The sequence below is a fragment of the Saccopteryx bilineata genome, chromosome X, assembly GCF_036850765.1.
Source record: "Saccopteryx bilineata isolate mSacBil1 chromosome X, mSacBil1_pri_phased_curated, whole genome shotgun sequence".
Taxonomy (NCBI): Eukaryota; Metazoa; Chordata; class Mammalia; order Chiroptera; family Emballonuridae; genus Saccopteryx; species Saccopteryx bilineata.
The window spans coordinates 55,292,289-55,306,548 of NC_089502.1; the positions used below are offsets into that span (position 1 = coordinate 55,292,289).

General features: G+C 39.8%; 1 protein-coding gene across 3 annotated transcripts in view; it reads left to right on the forward strand.

The window, feature by feature from the left end:
- The window catches only part of DIAPH2 (diaphanous related formin 2), a 1,004,885-nt gene that overhangs the window by 422,087 nt on the left and 568,538 nt on the right, over positions 1–14,260 (forward strand). For all 3 annotated transcript variants that reach the window (XM_066248744.1, XM_066248745.1, XM_066248746.1), the window contains one exon: positions 105–199. In XM_066248744.1, coding sequence (XP_066104841.1) covers positions 105–199 — 95 coding nt within the window. The remainder of the gene's footprint in view (positions 1–104; positions 200–14,260) is intronic.

Sequence of the window (14,260 nt, forward strand, 5' to 3'; positions counted from 1 at the left end):
GGGAATCAAACCTGGGACTCCTACATGCCAGCCCAACGCTCTACCACTGAGCCAACCGGCCAGGGCCTATCTTCCAATTTTAATAACCTCAATTTGTATTTTAGCTATCTTCCTCGGATCATATCGTATGCCATATGAAGACATAAGAAGCAGTATTTTGGAGGTCAATGAAGCCCTGCTCACTGAGGCCTTAATTCAGGTAACTTGCATGTTTTCCTTTTTAAATTCATTTTCATAGGTGTTTCTAGGTTGCTCTCTTCCGAATGGAGTTGTGAGAAAATGTTCTTCTGTATTGGAATAATGGAATCAGGAGTATCTAGCTGTGTAGGTAGTCAGAGGACTACTCAACATAGAAGATATCAGTTCTTTTCCATTTCTGCCATTCACTAGACATGTTCTTTTTACATTTTAGTTTATGCAAACGTACACATATTGTATATTATTCACCGTACTGGAAACTGCAAGGATTTCATCATCACGATGCCTGTAAAGTAGAAACTGTTATTATAATTTTATGAATGTAAAAGAAGAAAGGCCAACAGGTGAAATAACTTGCCCAAGATCAGTGGGTACATGGTACAGTTATTTGTTGTTAGGCACTTAACATGTGCTTGGAATTGTGCCAAGCTCTTTATATATTTGATGTCACTGAATCCTACAACAATCCTATAAGAGAAGTACTAAGATCCTCATTTTATGAATAAGGAAACTGAGGTGTGGAGATTACTTAGTGTTACATAGCTGGAAAGTGACAGGGTAGCAGAGCGGGACTTCAGAACGAGGTCTATTCTAACTCCCAAACTGCTGCTCTTTCTCTTCTGCCATCCCGCCTTCTCCAGTCAAAGTATTTCAGCTTGCTCTACCTCTGCATCCTCATCGGAGATCACAGGGCCACAGTGACAAATAAACAAAAAATCAAGTGCTTTCTAGAACAAAGTGCTATAGAAGATCTAACGTATTATTAGAATTCTTGATATGCCTGGTTTAATGTCCAGGAGGAAATGCTACAGAGACGTTTCATAGAATGGAACAGAGTAATGCTACAGAGACGTTTCATAGAATGGAACAGAGTAATGCTACAGAGACGTTCCATAGAATGGAACAGAGTAATGCTACAGAGACGTTCCATAGAATGGAACAGAGTAATGCTACAGAGACGTTCCATAGAATGGAACAGAGTAATGCTACAGAGACGTTCCATAGAATGGAACAGAGTAATGCTACAGAGACGTTCCATAGAATGGAACAGAGTAATGCTACAGAGACGTTCCATAGAATGGAACAGAGTAATGCCACAGAGACGTTCCATAGAATGGAACAGAGTAATGCTACAGAGACGTTCCATAGAATGGAACAGAGTAATGCTACAGAGACGTTCCATAGAAGGGCATAGTCCTTGTAGTTTTGCTTGTTGTTATTGTTTGTTTTGGAGCCATGCACTTTGCTTTGATTTTTAAGAAGACTGAATAGTTTCCACTGTAAAAGTTTTGCCGTATCTTCCTCAGACTTTGTCTTTAATTCTCCGAGAACTGGAGTTTTTCCTTTGAGCGGGCTGTGTCAATATGGAAGTTGTTAACCTGAAAGCAAAAAGGCCTTTCAAAGTGAGAGGCAAACAAGTGTTTACTTGAGATCAATAAAAATAACTAGTGTGGAAACCTTGATTCAGGCAGAAGCCCAAATGGTGTTCCAATTTGGAGACACACAGCAGATATTTATGAGAAAAAGAAGGAGAACAATTGCTTTAGTAGAAGGAAACCATTTCTATTGGTGCAAATAACACAACCAACAGTGATGTTCATTGTCAACAAAGGTTTGGAGCTCTCACCCAGTAGTCATCAGCCCAGTAGTCATAATAATTGCTTTCTTGTTATCTTTGCAAACAGGTCTTTTGCCAGGCACAAGGTGGCTTAGCCAAGTCCATGGGTTATTTGGCCCTCTTTTAACATCCCGAGGATTAAAGGATAAGATGTGCAAGGCACTGCCTCTGGCATGGCAACTCTCTCTCCATTTTAAAGGGGCTTCGTTTATATTATTATTCACAGTTCCTTCATTTTGTAGTGAAACTTGTGTTGCAGTTTACCTCATGGATATGTTTTAAACATACAGGCTGTCCATGGGTTACAGATGAAGAAGGTTCTGTAGGTTTGGAAATGTTGAGGTATATATATGTATAGAAAGATCAACATAAATGCTATGTTAAGACAAAAATCTGTCACAGTTTCATTTAATATTTAAATGTTGCAACTTACATACAAATTCAACTGAAGACAAACCTACAGAACCGATCTTTTTCATAACCTGGGGTCTGCCGGTGATATATTCACTTTCTACAGGACTAAGCTTTAATAAGTTGATAGAGGCTCTTTATTATTGTGACATGCTTATATTAATCTCAGTAAGAGTTACACTTTGATAAGAAGTCCCTTGTGGCAAAGTCAAAATGCTTTTTTTTGTGCAAGTAACAAGACCTTCGTTCTGTGAATTGAAATAGAGAGCTGATCACATTTCTCCTGTCCCTCTTAGTCCCACAATCCTTTGCATGCATAGTAGTCAGAAGGAGCAAAGCATGAAACCTAAATGTGATTTAGTTTTCCCGTTTTTCAATTGGACAGTTTAAATTTAAACTACGAAATCAAACAAATTTCTGACTGCTACTCAGTAATTGAAGTTTTCTAGTTTTTTCTGTATAATCAAATTATAGTAAAATAGAACCATATTTTGAAGAATTAATCAATGTAGTCATTTCTTTTACTTATTTAAGCTGTGTGGTTTTTCCTTAAATGCCTTGGTAAATAAATAATGTAGAAATGCTGAATGCTACCATGGTACTTATTTCCTAGTGACATTAAAAACTGTTGTTTGTTTTAAAGTCAGGTTTCCAACTCTTTGGGGAATGTAGGAAGAGAGAGATTCTCACTATCAATGTCTCTACAATGCAACAAGGTTATAACGTGTGTGTATAGAAATGTAGTACCTGGGATTTTTTTTTTTATGTTTCATTTTATTGTGTAACATGAACAATATATATTTGGCCTTAGCCTGATAGCTCAGTTGGTTAGAGCCTTGTCCCAATGCACAGAGGTTGCTGGTTCGATCCCTGGTCAGGGCATATATAGGAGCAGATCAATGTTCCTGTCTCTTTCTCTCTCTTGCTAAAATCAATAAATAATTTTTTTAAAAGCACCTCGGTAAAACTATTTTTAAAAAAGCAATATATATTTGTTTCTCACTCTAAATTGAGTAATCTTGGTCCAGTTGGGAGGAATGAATTGCTTACAATTTAGAGATGGAAGTAAATTATTTCTTTTTTTTTTTTAAAGAAATTATTTCTTAAATTGCTGAATTTTCGCCTGACTCGTGGTGGCACAGTGGATAAAGCATTGTCCTAGAAATACTGAGGTCGCTGGTTCGAAACCCTGGGCTTGCCTGGTCAAGGCACATATGGGAGTTGATGCTTCTAGCTCCTCCCCCTTCTCTCTCTCTCTGTCCCCCCCCCCCTCCTTCTCCTCTCTAAAATGAATAAATAAAAAAAATAAATTGCTGAATTTGCGGGTTTATTCCCATCTACTGTGCTGACAAAAGCACCATTTGTGCAATGGGACTGCACTCCATTTTGGGGTGTGCTCTAAGAAGGGAGCAAGGGAGAACTCAAAGGCAGATCCTGCTCTGGGTTCTGCGGGTTCCTGTTCGCGGTGTGAGGCCTGCCCCCGGATTCTCTTGTCTCTTCCTCTTTCCTAGACCTCCCTTCTGTGTTCTAAACCTTGCATCCTTTGCCTCAAGTTTGTGCTTGCTCTTTTTTGAGGTTGTTTGTCTTGTTTTCTTTTTCCACACCAGCCTGTTTTCCTCCTCAATGCCAGAAACTGCAATTTTCTCTCATTTCTTACCCATCTCAATCAAAACTCATTTTCTTAGTTCTGATTGTTGGAAAAACAATTTAACGTGCAATTGACTAGCACGCATGATCGGAACTGTGCTGCTTGGATGCATCCAAGACACCACTGGGCGTAACTCACTGGAGTTATTGAAGTTAATATTGGGTTTATCCACATCGATCAAACAGCTAAGAATCTTCTGGTAAGGAGGAAGGTCTTGGGTTAAACAATGATTTCATTTTCCGGCACCCTAAAGAGTGCTTGCACCCTCAGGAAGGAGAAAAGACTAGAATTCGCCAGTGCCTCTTTCTCCGTCCCTTCCCAGCAACGTTGGTTTCAGTGGTGCGAAAGTAATAGCAATTTGCCATTCCGAGGAGCTGTTTGCCATTTATGTCTAATTACCATGTAGCACATCGATAATGCATAGCATTAAATATGTATCATCAGATTAACTTCGTTGTAAGCTCTATTTGATTACAGTGCTAAACTCCAACCATGCATAAACATAGTTTGTTGCTCATGTGGCGTGGTTGTCTCCTCATAACAACAAAACAACGGAAAACAATTAGGGACACATTGCTTTCCAGACACTTGAATTAACACTAGTATTCTCTCTCCTAGAATGGGTCACCGGGCTCTTTCTGCCACACTGTGTTAGATTTTTGTTATCTGGCAGTATAAATGTCTTACTGGAAATAAAATAAAATTAATCAGCAAGATCAAGCTCAAATTTGAAGGTTATAAATAAATAAAAATACTAATATCTTGTTTATTTCAAAATATCTAAATCTAAACTAGAAACTGAGTTCAGCGTGTGGAAGAAGTCAAAATGTCCTAAACTCTGGACAGCGGCACATAGAATCATTTTGAAAGTGATCATAAGCTGGAATTATTGAGGAGCTTTTAATATATGTAATTATGAGTTAGTTCCAAATGAGGTGCACTAAATTTAGGTGATTCTTGGAGTCATTATTTCACATCTGAAAATCTGCTTCTGTAATTTAATTTGATCTATTGAGAGGAACATCTAAGATCAGGAAGTGTTTTTAGGGTATCAGTGGTAAAAAATGAAATATTGGTAGACACACTTACATATAAAACGTTGACAAAGAAATGAAACTAAGAGCTTAAAAATGTAATTCAAGTCTTAAGGGAAAAATCAAAGTGTGTTCTATTTTAGAACATTAAATGCATGCAAATGATTTTTAAATGCTTAGGAAATACATGTTCCTAGAGCTGATGGTCACATTCAAAAGCCTATGCAGAAAAAAGATGATTAACATAGAAGGCAGGCTAATATTACTGCAGAGTAACATGCAAAAGATATTTGTCAAGCAGAGGTTGCAAAACAAGGGTTCAAAGCTCCTTATGTAGTCCCATTGCAAAAATTCAGGTGCTTCTGAACTTAAATATGAACAATACTGCATCTAATTTTCTTCAACTTCTAATGGATGTTTGGTATTTCATGTGATTAACAATGTAGGCAACAGACAAAAGTAGTATTAACAAAATCTCTAATGTTGTCATTGATAGAAATAATAAATACTTTTACATCACATTAAATTTGTGGCAGAGACTATTATTTATAGTCATTGGTACTTCAAAATTACACTAGTTATTAAAACTGCCATTAGATCTTAGCTTTGAATACTTTAATCAAGAGGCTCATTCATGATATCACAATTTATTTTGGTAAATATGTTGATATCTATTTCAGGATAATTGGTTTCTTTTATATTCCCATGTATTTATTTGGAGACTGATATAAAGGGTTCATGGTGCAAACAAAAAGGCCAGAAACTAGTAGTACCTGTTCAAAACTCCAGGCTTGCCCAGTCAAGGCACACACGAGAAGCAACTACTACAAGCTGATGCTTCCTGCTCCAACCGCCATCCTTCTCTCTCTCTCTCTCTCTCCCCTTCTCTCTCCCCTCTAAAAATCAATAAGTGGCCTGACCTGTGGTGGTGCAGTGGATAAAGTGTCGACCTGGAAATGCTGAGGTCGCCGGTTCGAAACCCTGGGCTTGCCTGGTCAAGGCACATATGGGAGTTGATGCTTCCAGCTCCTCCCCACCTTCTCTCTTTGTCTCTCTCTCTCTCTCTCCATTTCTCTCTCCTCTCTAAAATGAATAAATAAAATAAAATTTAAAAAAAAGAAGTAATTTAAAAAAAATAATAAAAAATAAAAATCAATAAGTAAAAAAAGAAAGTTTCCCAGTCCAGATGGTAGACATAAGTTATTCTCAACTTTGGTTCCATATAAAGGACACCATTGTAAAAACCCCCGCCCCAGGGTTGATTCCAAAACACCCTCCTAAACCAGAGACACTGAGAAGGACCACATTAACTTGGTCGGAGGAACGGCTACATTCTGACCACATTGCCTTTCCCAGGCTGGCACAGTGCTGCAACAAGGGGGCCCCCAGGGGCCTGTGGCTTCTCCAGGGAGGTATTCAACTGCCCCAGCATTATGGGACGCTTCCCGGAAGACCCATTCTGGTCTCATCTCACAGAGATTCACTGGGGACTCTGTGGGGCTTGAACACTGGGGATCAGATAGAGATGGAGGAAGGGGGACGGGGTGCAGAGCCACCAACACTTGGGCCTCAGCAGACTACGTTCCTGCTTTTAGGACTCACTGTGAAGAGATTGCAGCTCAAACCCCTGCCCATCTTCAGGGCCAATTTCACGGCCCCATCTAGCCAGAGAGCTCAGTTGGCTGTTCTGCCTGACCTGAGTCCCCAGTCACCAGTCTCTACCAGCCACGGTGTCTGTTTTACTGTTGTGACCAGACAGGGAACGAATTTGCAGCCCTATACAAATGCCAAGCATAGCCTCCAATCTCACCTGTCCAACAGGTCTGTCTGGAGAGCCTGGGAGCTGGGAGACCCATCCTCCAGCCCTGCCCAGCTGGTGAGCATGTCCTCTGACGCTGCAAACCAGGGAGGCTGATCAGGGATTCTGAGCAGCCTCGGAGTGCGACCTACACTAACCCCAGCTGCAGAGTCTGACCTACAGCCCTGCCACACAGCAGAGTGTGGCCTGTGACCCTGCCCGATCGTGGCACACAGCCTGGGCCTGGGTCAGTCCGTGAGCTCAGCCGGGTTCATGCCCAGTTGTGGAGTACACCGTGGGACTCTACTTGGCTACAGTTGGAGGCTCCTCCCGACCATGGAGCTTGGTCAGTGACCTTGTCCAACAGCACAGCACCAGCCAGTTGATTGCCTGGTTGTGAAGCTCAGCCAGAGGGCCTGTCAGACAGCAGAACACAGACCGTGCCACTCCCTTCCCCTGCCGAACCTGGCCCAGCCAGCACCACTATTCTCACAGAGCACAGCCAGGCACCCAGCTGACCAGGAGCAATGGCCAGGCCCAGAGCCTAACTACTCAATTGCAGAGGGCAACCCATGGCACCATCTGCTGAGGGGCATGGCCTGTGACCTTGCGTGATCAGAGATGATTGCAAAACCCAGCTAGTGGCCCCGCCTGAGCATGGAGCACAGCCAGTAGCCCCCTGTACCCCAGTTAGGGGTGTCTATCCTGTCACCCTACTGGGATGCAGAACCCATTTAACAGGCTCACCAAGCTTGGAGCCCAACCTGCTAAGTTCAGATAATAGGCAATTACCTTGCCCTGATGGCAAGTCCTGTCTGCCCACAGGTACTACCAGCTGACACATCCAGGGTCCCAAGGTGAGGTGACAGGAGAAGATCTTTACCTGCCAAAGCGAATATATAAAATCCAGAAGTAGGAACCACTCCCTTGTGTGCACACATACTGATGCAAGAAATCAAGAATCACCAAGAATCACGCAAAAATGGTACAAACTAAGGAAATAAAACGCCTAATACCTCACCCTAAAAATACGGAGGTCTATGAACTTTCTGAAATAGAATTCCAAATAATCGTCTTAAAAAAATTCAGTGAATCACAAGAACACATAGAAATACGGTCACGCACAATTAGGAAAACATTTGGATGAACAAAATGAGTTCATCAAAGATTTTGTAACTATTAAACAAAAGCCAAACAGGAATCCTAGAGTTGACTGAACTGATGAATTCAATAGATTTAATATTATACTCTATTATGCTGAAAAATGGTGATTATAATAGGGGAGAAGAGCTGGGGGAATAAAAGAGGGTCAAGGGGGGTAAATGGTAATGAAAGGAGGCTTGATTTGGGCTGGTGAACATACGATACAATGTACAGATGATATGTTGTGGAATTGTGCACCTGAAACCTGGTATAGATTTGTTAACCAGTGTCACTCCAATATTTTCAATGAAAAATAAGGGATTAGGAAATTTGTTCCAATCAGTAATTACTTTAAAGGTAATTTGATTAATTTGTCTCACCAAAAGACATAGAATGGCTGAATTGATTAAAAGTAAAACAAGATCCCACAATACACTTTCCTACAAGAGATTGACTTTAGCTTTAGGGACATACATAGTCCAAGAGTGAAGGAGTGGAAAAAGATATTTCAAGCAGAGGGTAACCAAAAGATATCAGGGTGTGCCATACTTTAATCAGACAAAATAGACGTTAAGCACACACACACACAAAAGTCAAAATAGACAAAGTCCTTATATAAGGTATCAATTTGTCAAGAAGATATATCAATTTTAAATATTTATGGACCCAACCCTGAGGTGTATGAATATTTAAAGTAAATACTAATAAAACTAAAGGAGAAATTAACAGCAATAAATTAATAATTGGGAACTTTAATACCCCGCTTTCAAAAATGAATAGATCATCCAAATAGAGTACGAATAAGAAAACAGTGGGTTTGTTCCACCTGATAGATCAGGAGTAGTCAAGCTTTTTATACCTACTGCCCACTTCTGTATATCTGTTAGTAGTAAAATTTTCTAACCGCCCATGGGTTCCACAGTAATGATGATTTATAAAGTAGGGAAGTAACTTTACTTTATAAAATTTATAAAGCAGAGTTACAGCAAGTTAAAGCATATAATAATAATTACTTACCAAATACTTTATGTCAGATTTTTGCTAAATTTGGCAGAATAAATCTTTATAAAACAACTTATTATAGTTAAATCTATCTTTTTATTTATACTTTGGTTGCTCCGCTACCGCCTACCATGAAAGCTGGAATGCCCACTAGTGGGCAGTAGAAACCAGGTTGACTACCACTGTGATAGATGCATACAGAATATTCATTCCAGTAGCGGCACAATACACGTTCTTATCACATGGGCCCAGACCATTCTCTAGGCTAGATCATCTGATAGGTAACAAAAAATTCTTCGCTTGTTTGAGATTGCAATCAGATATCTTTTCTGCCTACATGGTATGGAACTAGAAATCAATAACCAGGAGGAAAACCAGGATATACACAAATACTTGGACATTCAGCAACCCATTCCTGAACAACCAATGGATCAAAGAAGAAAAAAAAAAGTAGAAAATTGTGAGAAAAACAAAAATAGAAATACAATATATAGGCCCTGGCTAGTTGGTTCAATGATTGAGCATTGGCCCAGCATGTGGCTGTCCCGGGTTTGATTCCCAGTGATGGTACACAGCAGAAGCACCCATCTACTTCTCCACCCCTCCTCCTCTCGGCTCTCTTCCTTTCCTGCAGCCATGGCTCAATTGGAGTGCATTGGCCCCAGGCAGGGAGGATGGCTCCATGGCCTCCACCTCAGATGCTAAGAAGGACTTGGTTACTAAATAATGAAACAATGCCCCAGATGGGCAGAGTGTCACCCCCTTGTGGACTTGGCAGATGGTTCCCGGAAGGAAGCTGTTTTGGCCTCCCCTCCTCTCACTGAAGAAAATAAGAGAATAAAGAAAAGAAAAGAAATACAACATACCAAAACTTATGGGATGGGATAAAAGCAGGTCTAACAGAAAAGTTTATAGGCATAAAGGCATAAAGACATCAAGAAAAAAAACAACACATTTCAAATAAACAATGTAACTTAATACCTCAGGAATGAGAAAAGATTAATAAAATTGAGTTGCTTTTATCAAAAAGATTAAATTGACAAGCTTTTAGCTATAGTAAATCAGAAAAAATGAGAGACGATTTATATGAATAAAGTTATAAACAAAAAAGTAGATATTACAACTGATGCCACAGAAATACAAAGGATCATAAGAGACCTGTATGAAAAATTATATGAAAACTTAGTGGTTGCCCTGGCCGGTTGGCTCAGAGGTAGAGCGTCGGCCTAGCGTGCGGAGGACCCGGGTTCGATTCCCGGCCAGGGCACACAGGAGAAGCGCCCATTTGCTTCTCCACCCCTCCGCCGCGCTTTCCTCTCTGTCTCTCTCCTCCCCTCCCGCAGCGAGGCTCCATTGGAGCAAAGATGGCCCGGGCGCTGGGGATGGCTCTGTGGCCTCTGCCTCAGGCGCTAGAGTGGCTCTGGTCGCAACATGGCGACGCCCAGGATGGGCAGAGCATTGCCCCCTGGTGGGCAGAGCATCGCCCCTGGTGGGCTTGCCGGGTGGATCCCGGTCGGGCGCATGCGGGAGTCTGTCTGACTGTCTCTCCCTGTTTCCAGCTTCAGAAAAATGAAAAAAAAAAAAAAAAAAAGAAAACTTAGTGGACGTCCTAGAAGAAATGGATAAATTTCTAGTAACATACAACCTACCAAGACTGAAGTAGGAGGAGATACAAAATATAGACAGACTGGTCATGACTAGAGATGAAAGCAGTAATGAAACAACAAAGACACGACTAGGATTATATGGTTTCACTGGTGAATGCTACCAAACATTTAAAAAAGAATTAATGTTAATCTTAAAACACTTCCCAAAAATTGAAGACAAAGAACACTCCCAAACTCATATTGTGAGGCCAACATTACCAAAACCATAAGAGGATATGATAAGAGAAAAATTTACAGGCCAACATACCTGATGAATATAGATGCAAAACCAGTGGTGGGATTCAGCCAGCTCGCACTGGTTTAGCAGAACCCATACCTAATATTTTGTTGTTTGGCAAACCGGTTGTTAAAATGGTACTTGTCATCAGGGTTCTCTCTAAGGGGGGCACCTAGATAGCCGCCCAATGTGGAAATCATAAATTTACATTCCTCACTCTTTTTTAACGTTCATCTGTCCAATAGTGTATTTTAAGTGCCCGTAGTGATGTTCATTCTGTCCACAGGGGAAAAATATTGCAAGTGAGGACACCAATCAAGAAGCACTATGGAAATATCTTAAATCACAGTTTTATTGTTTTTTGTCAGGTATTATTGAATATTTTTTTCATTAATATTTAAAGCTTATAACATCTAGTTTTGTATACCTCTTTTATTGTTCTTATTTAAGTATTAAATGCATGAAAGAATAACTTTAGGTACATCGATTTTTCTGTTTAGAACAGTCATTATGGCAGAGAACTGGTTGTAAAATTATTTGAATCCCACCATCGTGCAAAATCCATCAACAACTAGAAAATTGAATTCAACAGCTCATTCGAAGGATCATACACTGTGATCAAGTGGGATTCATCCCTGAGATGCAAGGATGGTTCAACAGACATAAATCAATAAATGGGATACAGCACATTCACAGAATGAAAGATAAAAGTCATGTGATCATCTCAGTACATGAAGATGAAAAAGCCTTTGACAAAATTCAACATCCATTTATGATAAAATCTCTCAAAAAGTTGGGTATAGAAGGAACATAACTCACTGTATTGAAGGCCACATGTGATAAACCCACAGCTAACATCATACTCCATGGTGAAAGGTGGAAAACTGTTCCTCTAACATGGCAAACAATAAACACGTGGCCACTGTTGCTGGCTGTCCTACCAGAGTATTAAGACAAGGAAAAGAAATAAAAAGCATCTAAACTGGAGAGGAATAAATAAAATTGTGTCTGTTTGCAGATGACATGAGTTATTACATGGAAAAGGTTAGACTCCACTTAAAAACCTGTGAGAACTAATACAGTGGTCCCTTGCCTATTGCAGGGGTTAGGTTCCAGAACCCCCCATGATAGACCAAAATCCACAAAGTAGCGACCTTATATTTATTTTATTATTTATATATATATATATTTAAGGCGTTATAAACCCTCCCCACACTGTTATAAACCTTTTCAATTTTTTAGGCTAGATAATACTTATTTTACCACAAAAATAATTAAAATAATAAATATATAAAAGTACCTACATACAGTAAAATCCCACAATATCGAAAAATCTGTGATACAAAATTCGATATATACAATTTAAAAATCCACCATACAGTGAGAGCATGAAAAGTGAACCGTGGTATGGAAGGGATTACTGTAAGTAAATTCTATGAAGTTACAGGATTCAAAAACCAACATACAAACATTAGTTGTCTTTCTGTACATTGACAACAAACTTTCTAGCTAAGAAATAAGGAAAACAGTCTCACAATAGCGTTACGAACAATAAAATACTTAGTAATTTAATTATGGAGGTGAAATATCTGTACACTGAATACTCTGAGGTATTGATGGCAGGAATTAAAGAAGAAAAAAAGGAAAGATATTTCATAGTAATAGATTGGAATAATTTTGTTAAAATATTCATATTGTCCAAAGCCATCTGTAGATTCAGTTCAATCCATATCAAGAATACATTGGCATTTCTTAAAGAAATAGGGAAAAGTACCCTTAAATTTATGTGGAACTACACAAAACCATGAGCAACCAAAGAAATTTTAAGAAAGAACAAGGCCCTGGCCAGTGTCTCAGTGGATAGTGTTAGCCTGGCTTATATATATCCCAGGTTTGATTCCTGGTTAGGGCACACAAGAGAAGCAACCATTTGATTATCTTCCCCCCCCTTTTCTCTCTCTTTTCCTCCTGTAGCCAGTGACTCAATTGGTTCAAGTATGACCCTGGAGGCTGAGGCACATCAGCCTCAGGCACTAAAAATAGTCTTTTATTCCAGCATTGGCCCACGACTGGGTTGCTGGGTGGATCCTGTTTGGGGCACATGTGGAGTCTATCTCCCTATCTCTGCTCCTCTCACTTAAAAAACAAAACAACTCTTCTATTTAAATATCCTTGACTCAAGCAAATATCATCTTTAAAAAAAGAAAAAGAAAAAAATAACAAAAGTGGAGGCATTGAACTTTTTGATGTCAAACTATATTTTAAAAACTCTAGTAATTGGAACAGTATGATGCGTAGAGCAAAGGAACAGAATAAAGAGCCAAGAAATAAACCCATGCATGTGTGATCAGCTACTGTTTGACAAAGGGGACCAGTATACTGAGTGGGAAAACTGATACTGTCTTCAGTCAGTCAGGTGGGAGAGAAAATACTCCCAGGGCAGAGGAGAGAAATTTTATGAAACTATCACATTAGGATATGTATTGGAGGTGAGAATAGAGAGTAGGACTGAACATAAGGATTTTTGAAGTCATTTGCCAAGAAGTGATTGATGGAGTATAAAGAGCAAAGACATTTCTTGAGGTTGGTCGTGAAAAATGTGACAAATAGAAAGTGAAGAACTACATCTCTGAAGCCCACACAGGCTGAGGGCATGGATGGTAGCAGATAGGTTATAAAGAGGGAGCCAGCATCACGGAGGGTGCCAGGCACCGAGGGGCACCACCAGAGCGGGCACAGGGAGTATTAAGGAAGCATGCATGAGAGAGTGAGGTATCAGGGGAAATGATACTTTCCATATTCTGAATCCTAGTGACTTAATTGAAGTAGTTGTTATTTTACTGTAGTTCTTTCTTAATACAAACCACATTACATCCCAGCCACCTGTATTCCTTAAGGAAATGTTCTATTTATTGTTTTTGATGTCTTTGTCACTTATTTTTCTTTAAGTTTAATTTAATCTTTAATTATTTTTATTTATATATTCATTTTAGACAAGACAGAGAGAGAGAGAGAGAGAGAGACAGAGAGAGAGAGAGAGAGACAGAGAGAGAAAAGGGGGAGAGGAGCAGGAAACATCAACTCCCATATGTGCCTTGACCAGCGACCTCAGCATTCCAGGTCGACGCTTGATTCACTGTGCCACCACAGGCCAGGCCTCGTTGTCACTTATTTTTAAGAGACAGATGCATCTGATGGTCACATGACTGTGTGGTGTCCTGTTTTGTGCTCCGCTTCAACCTGCTTCATTTTCTCTGGCCTTTTCTTTCTTCTCTTCTTTCTTCTCTCCCTCTTGTCCCTCCTTCCTTTTTTTTTCCCTAATAACTTACCATTCTTCTTTTCTTTCATTTTATATAACTTTTTTTTTTTTAATAAAGGACACTATTCTTTCTTCAAAACAACCCCTTGGTGAAATGCAGCTCTAGGGTATTTCCCTCGTAGCTGGAAACTACAGAAATAGCCCCATAGATGTCTTTCTGAAATGCACGCATGGTAATGGGAGGGGTGGCACCCCCCTACCCCCC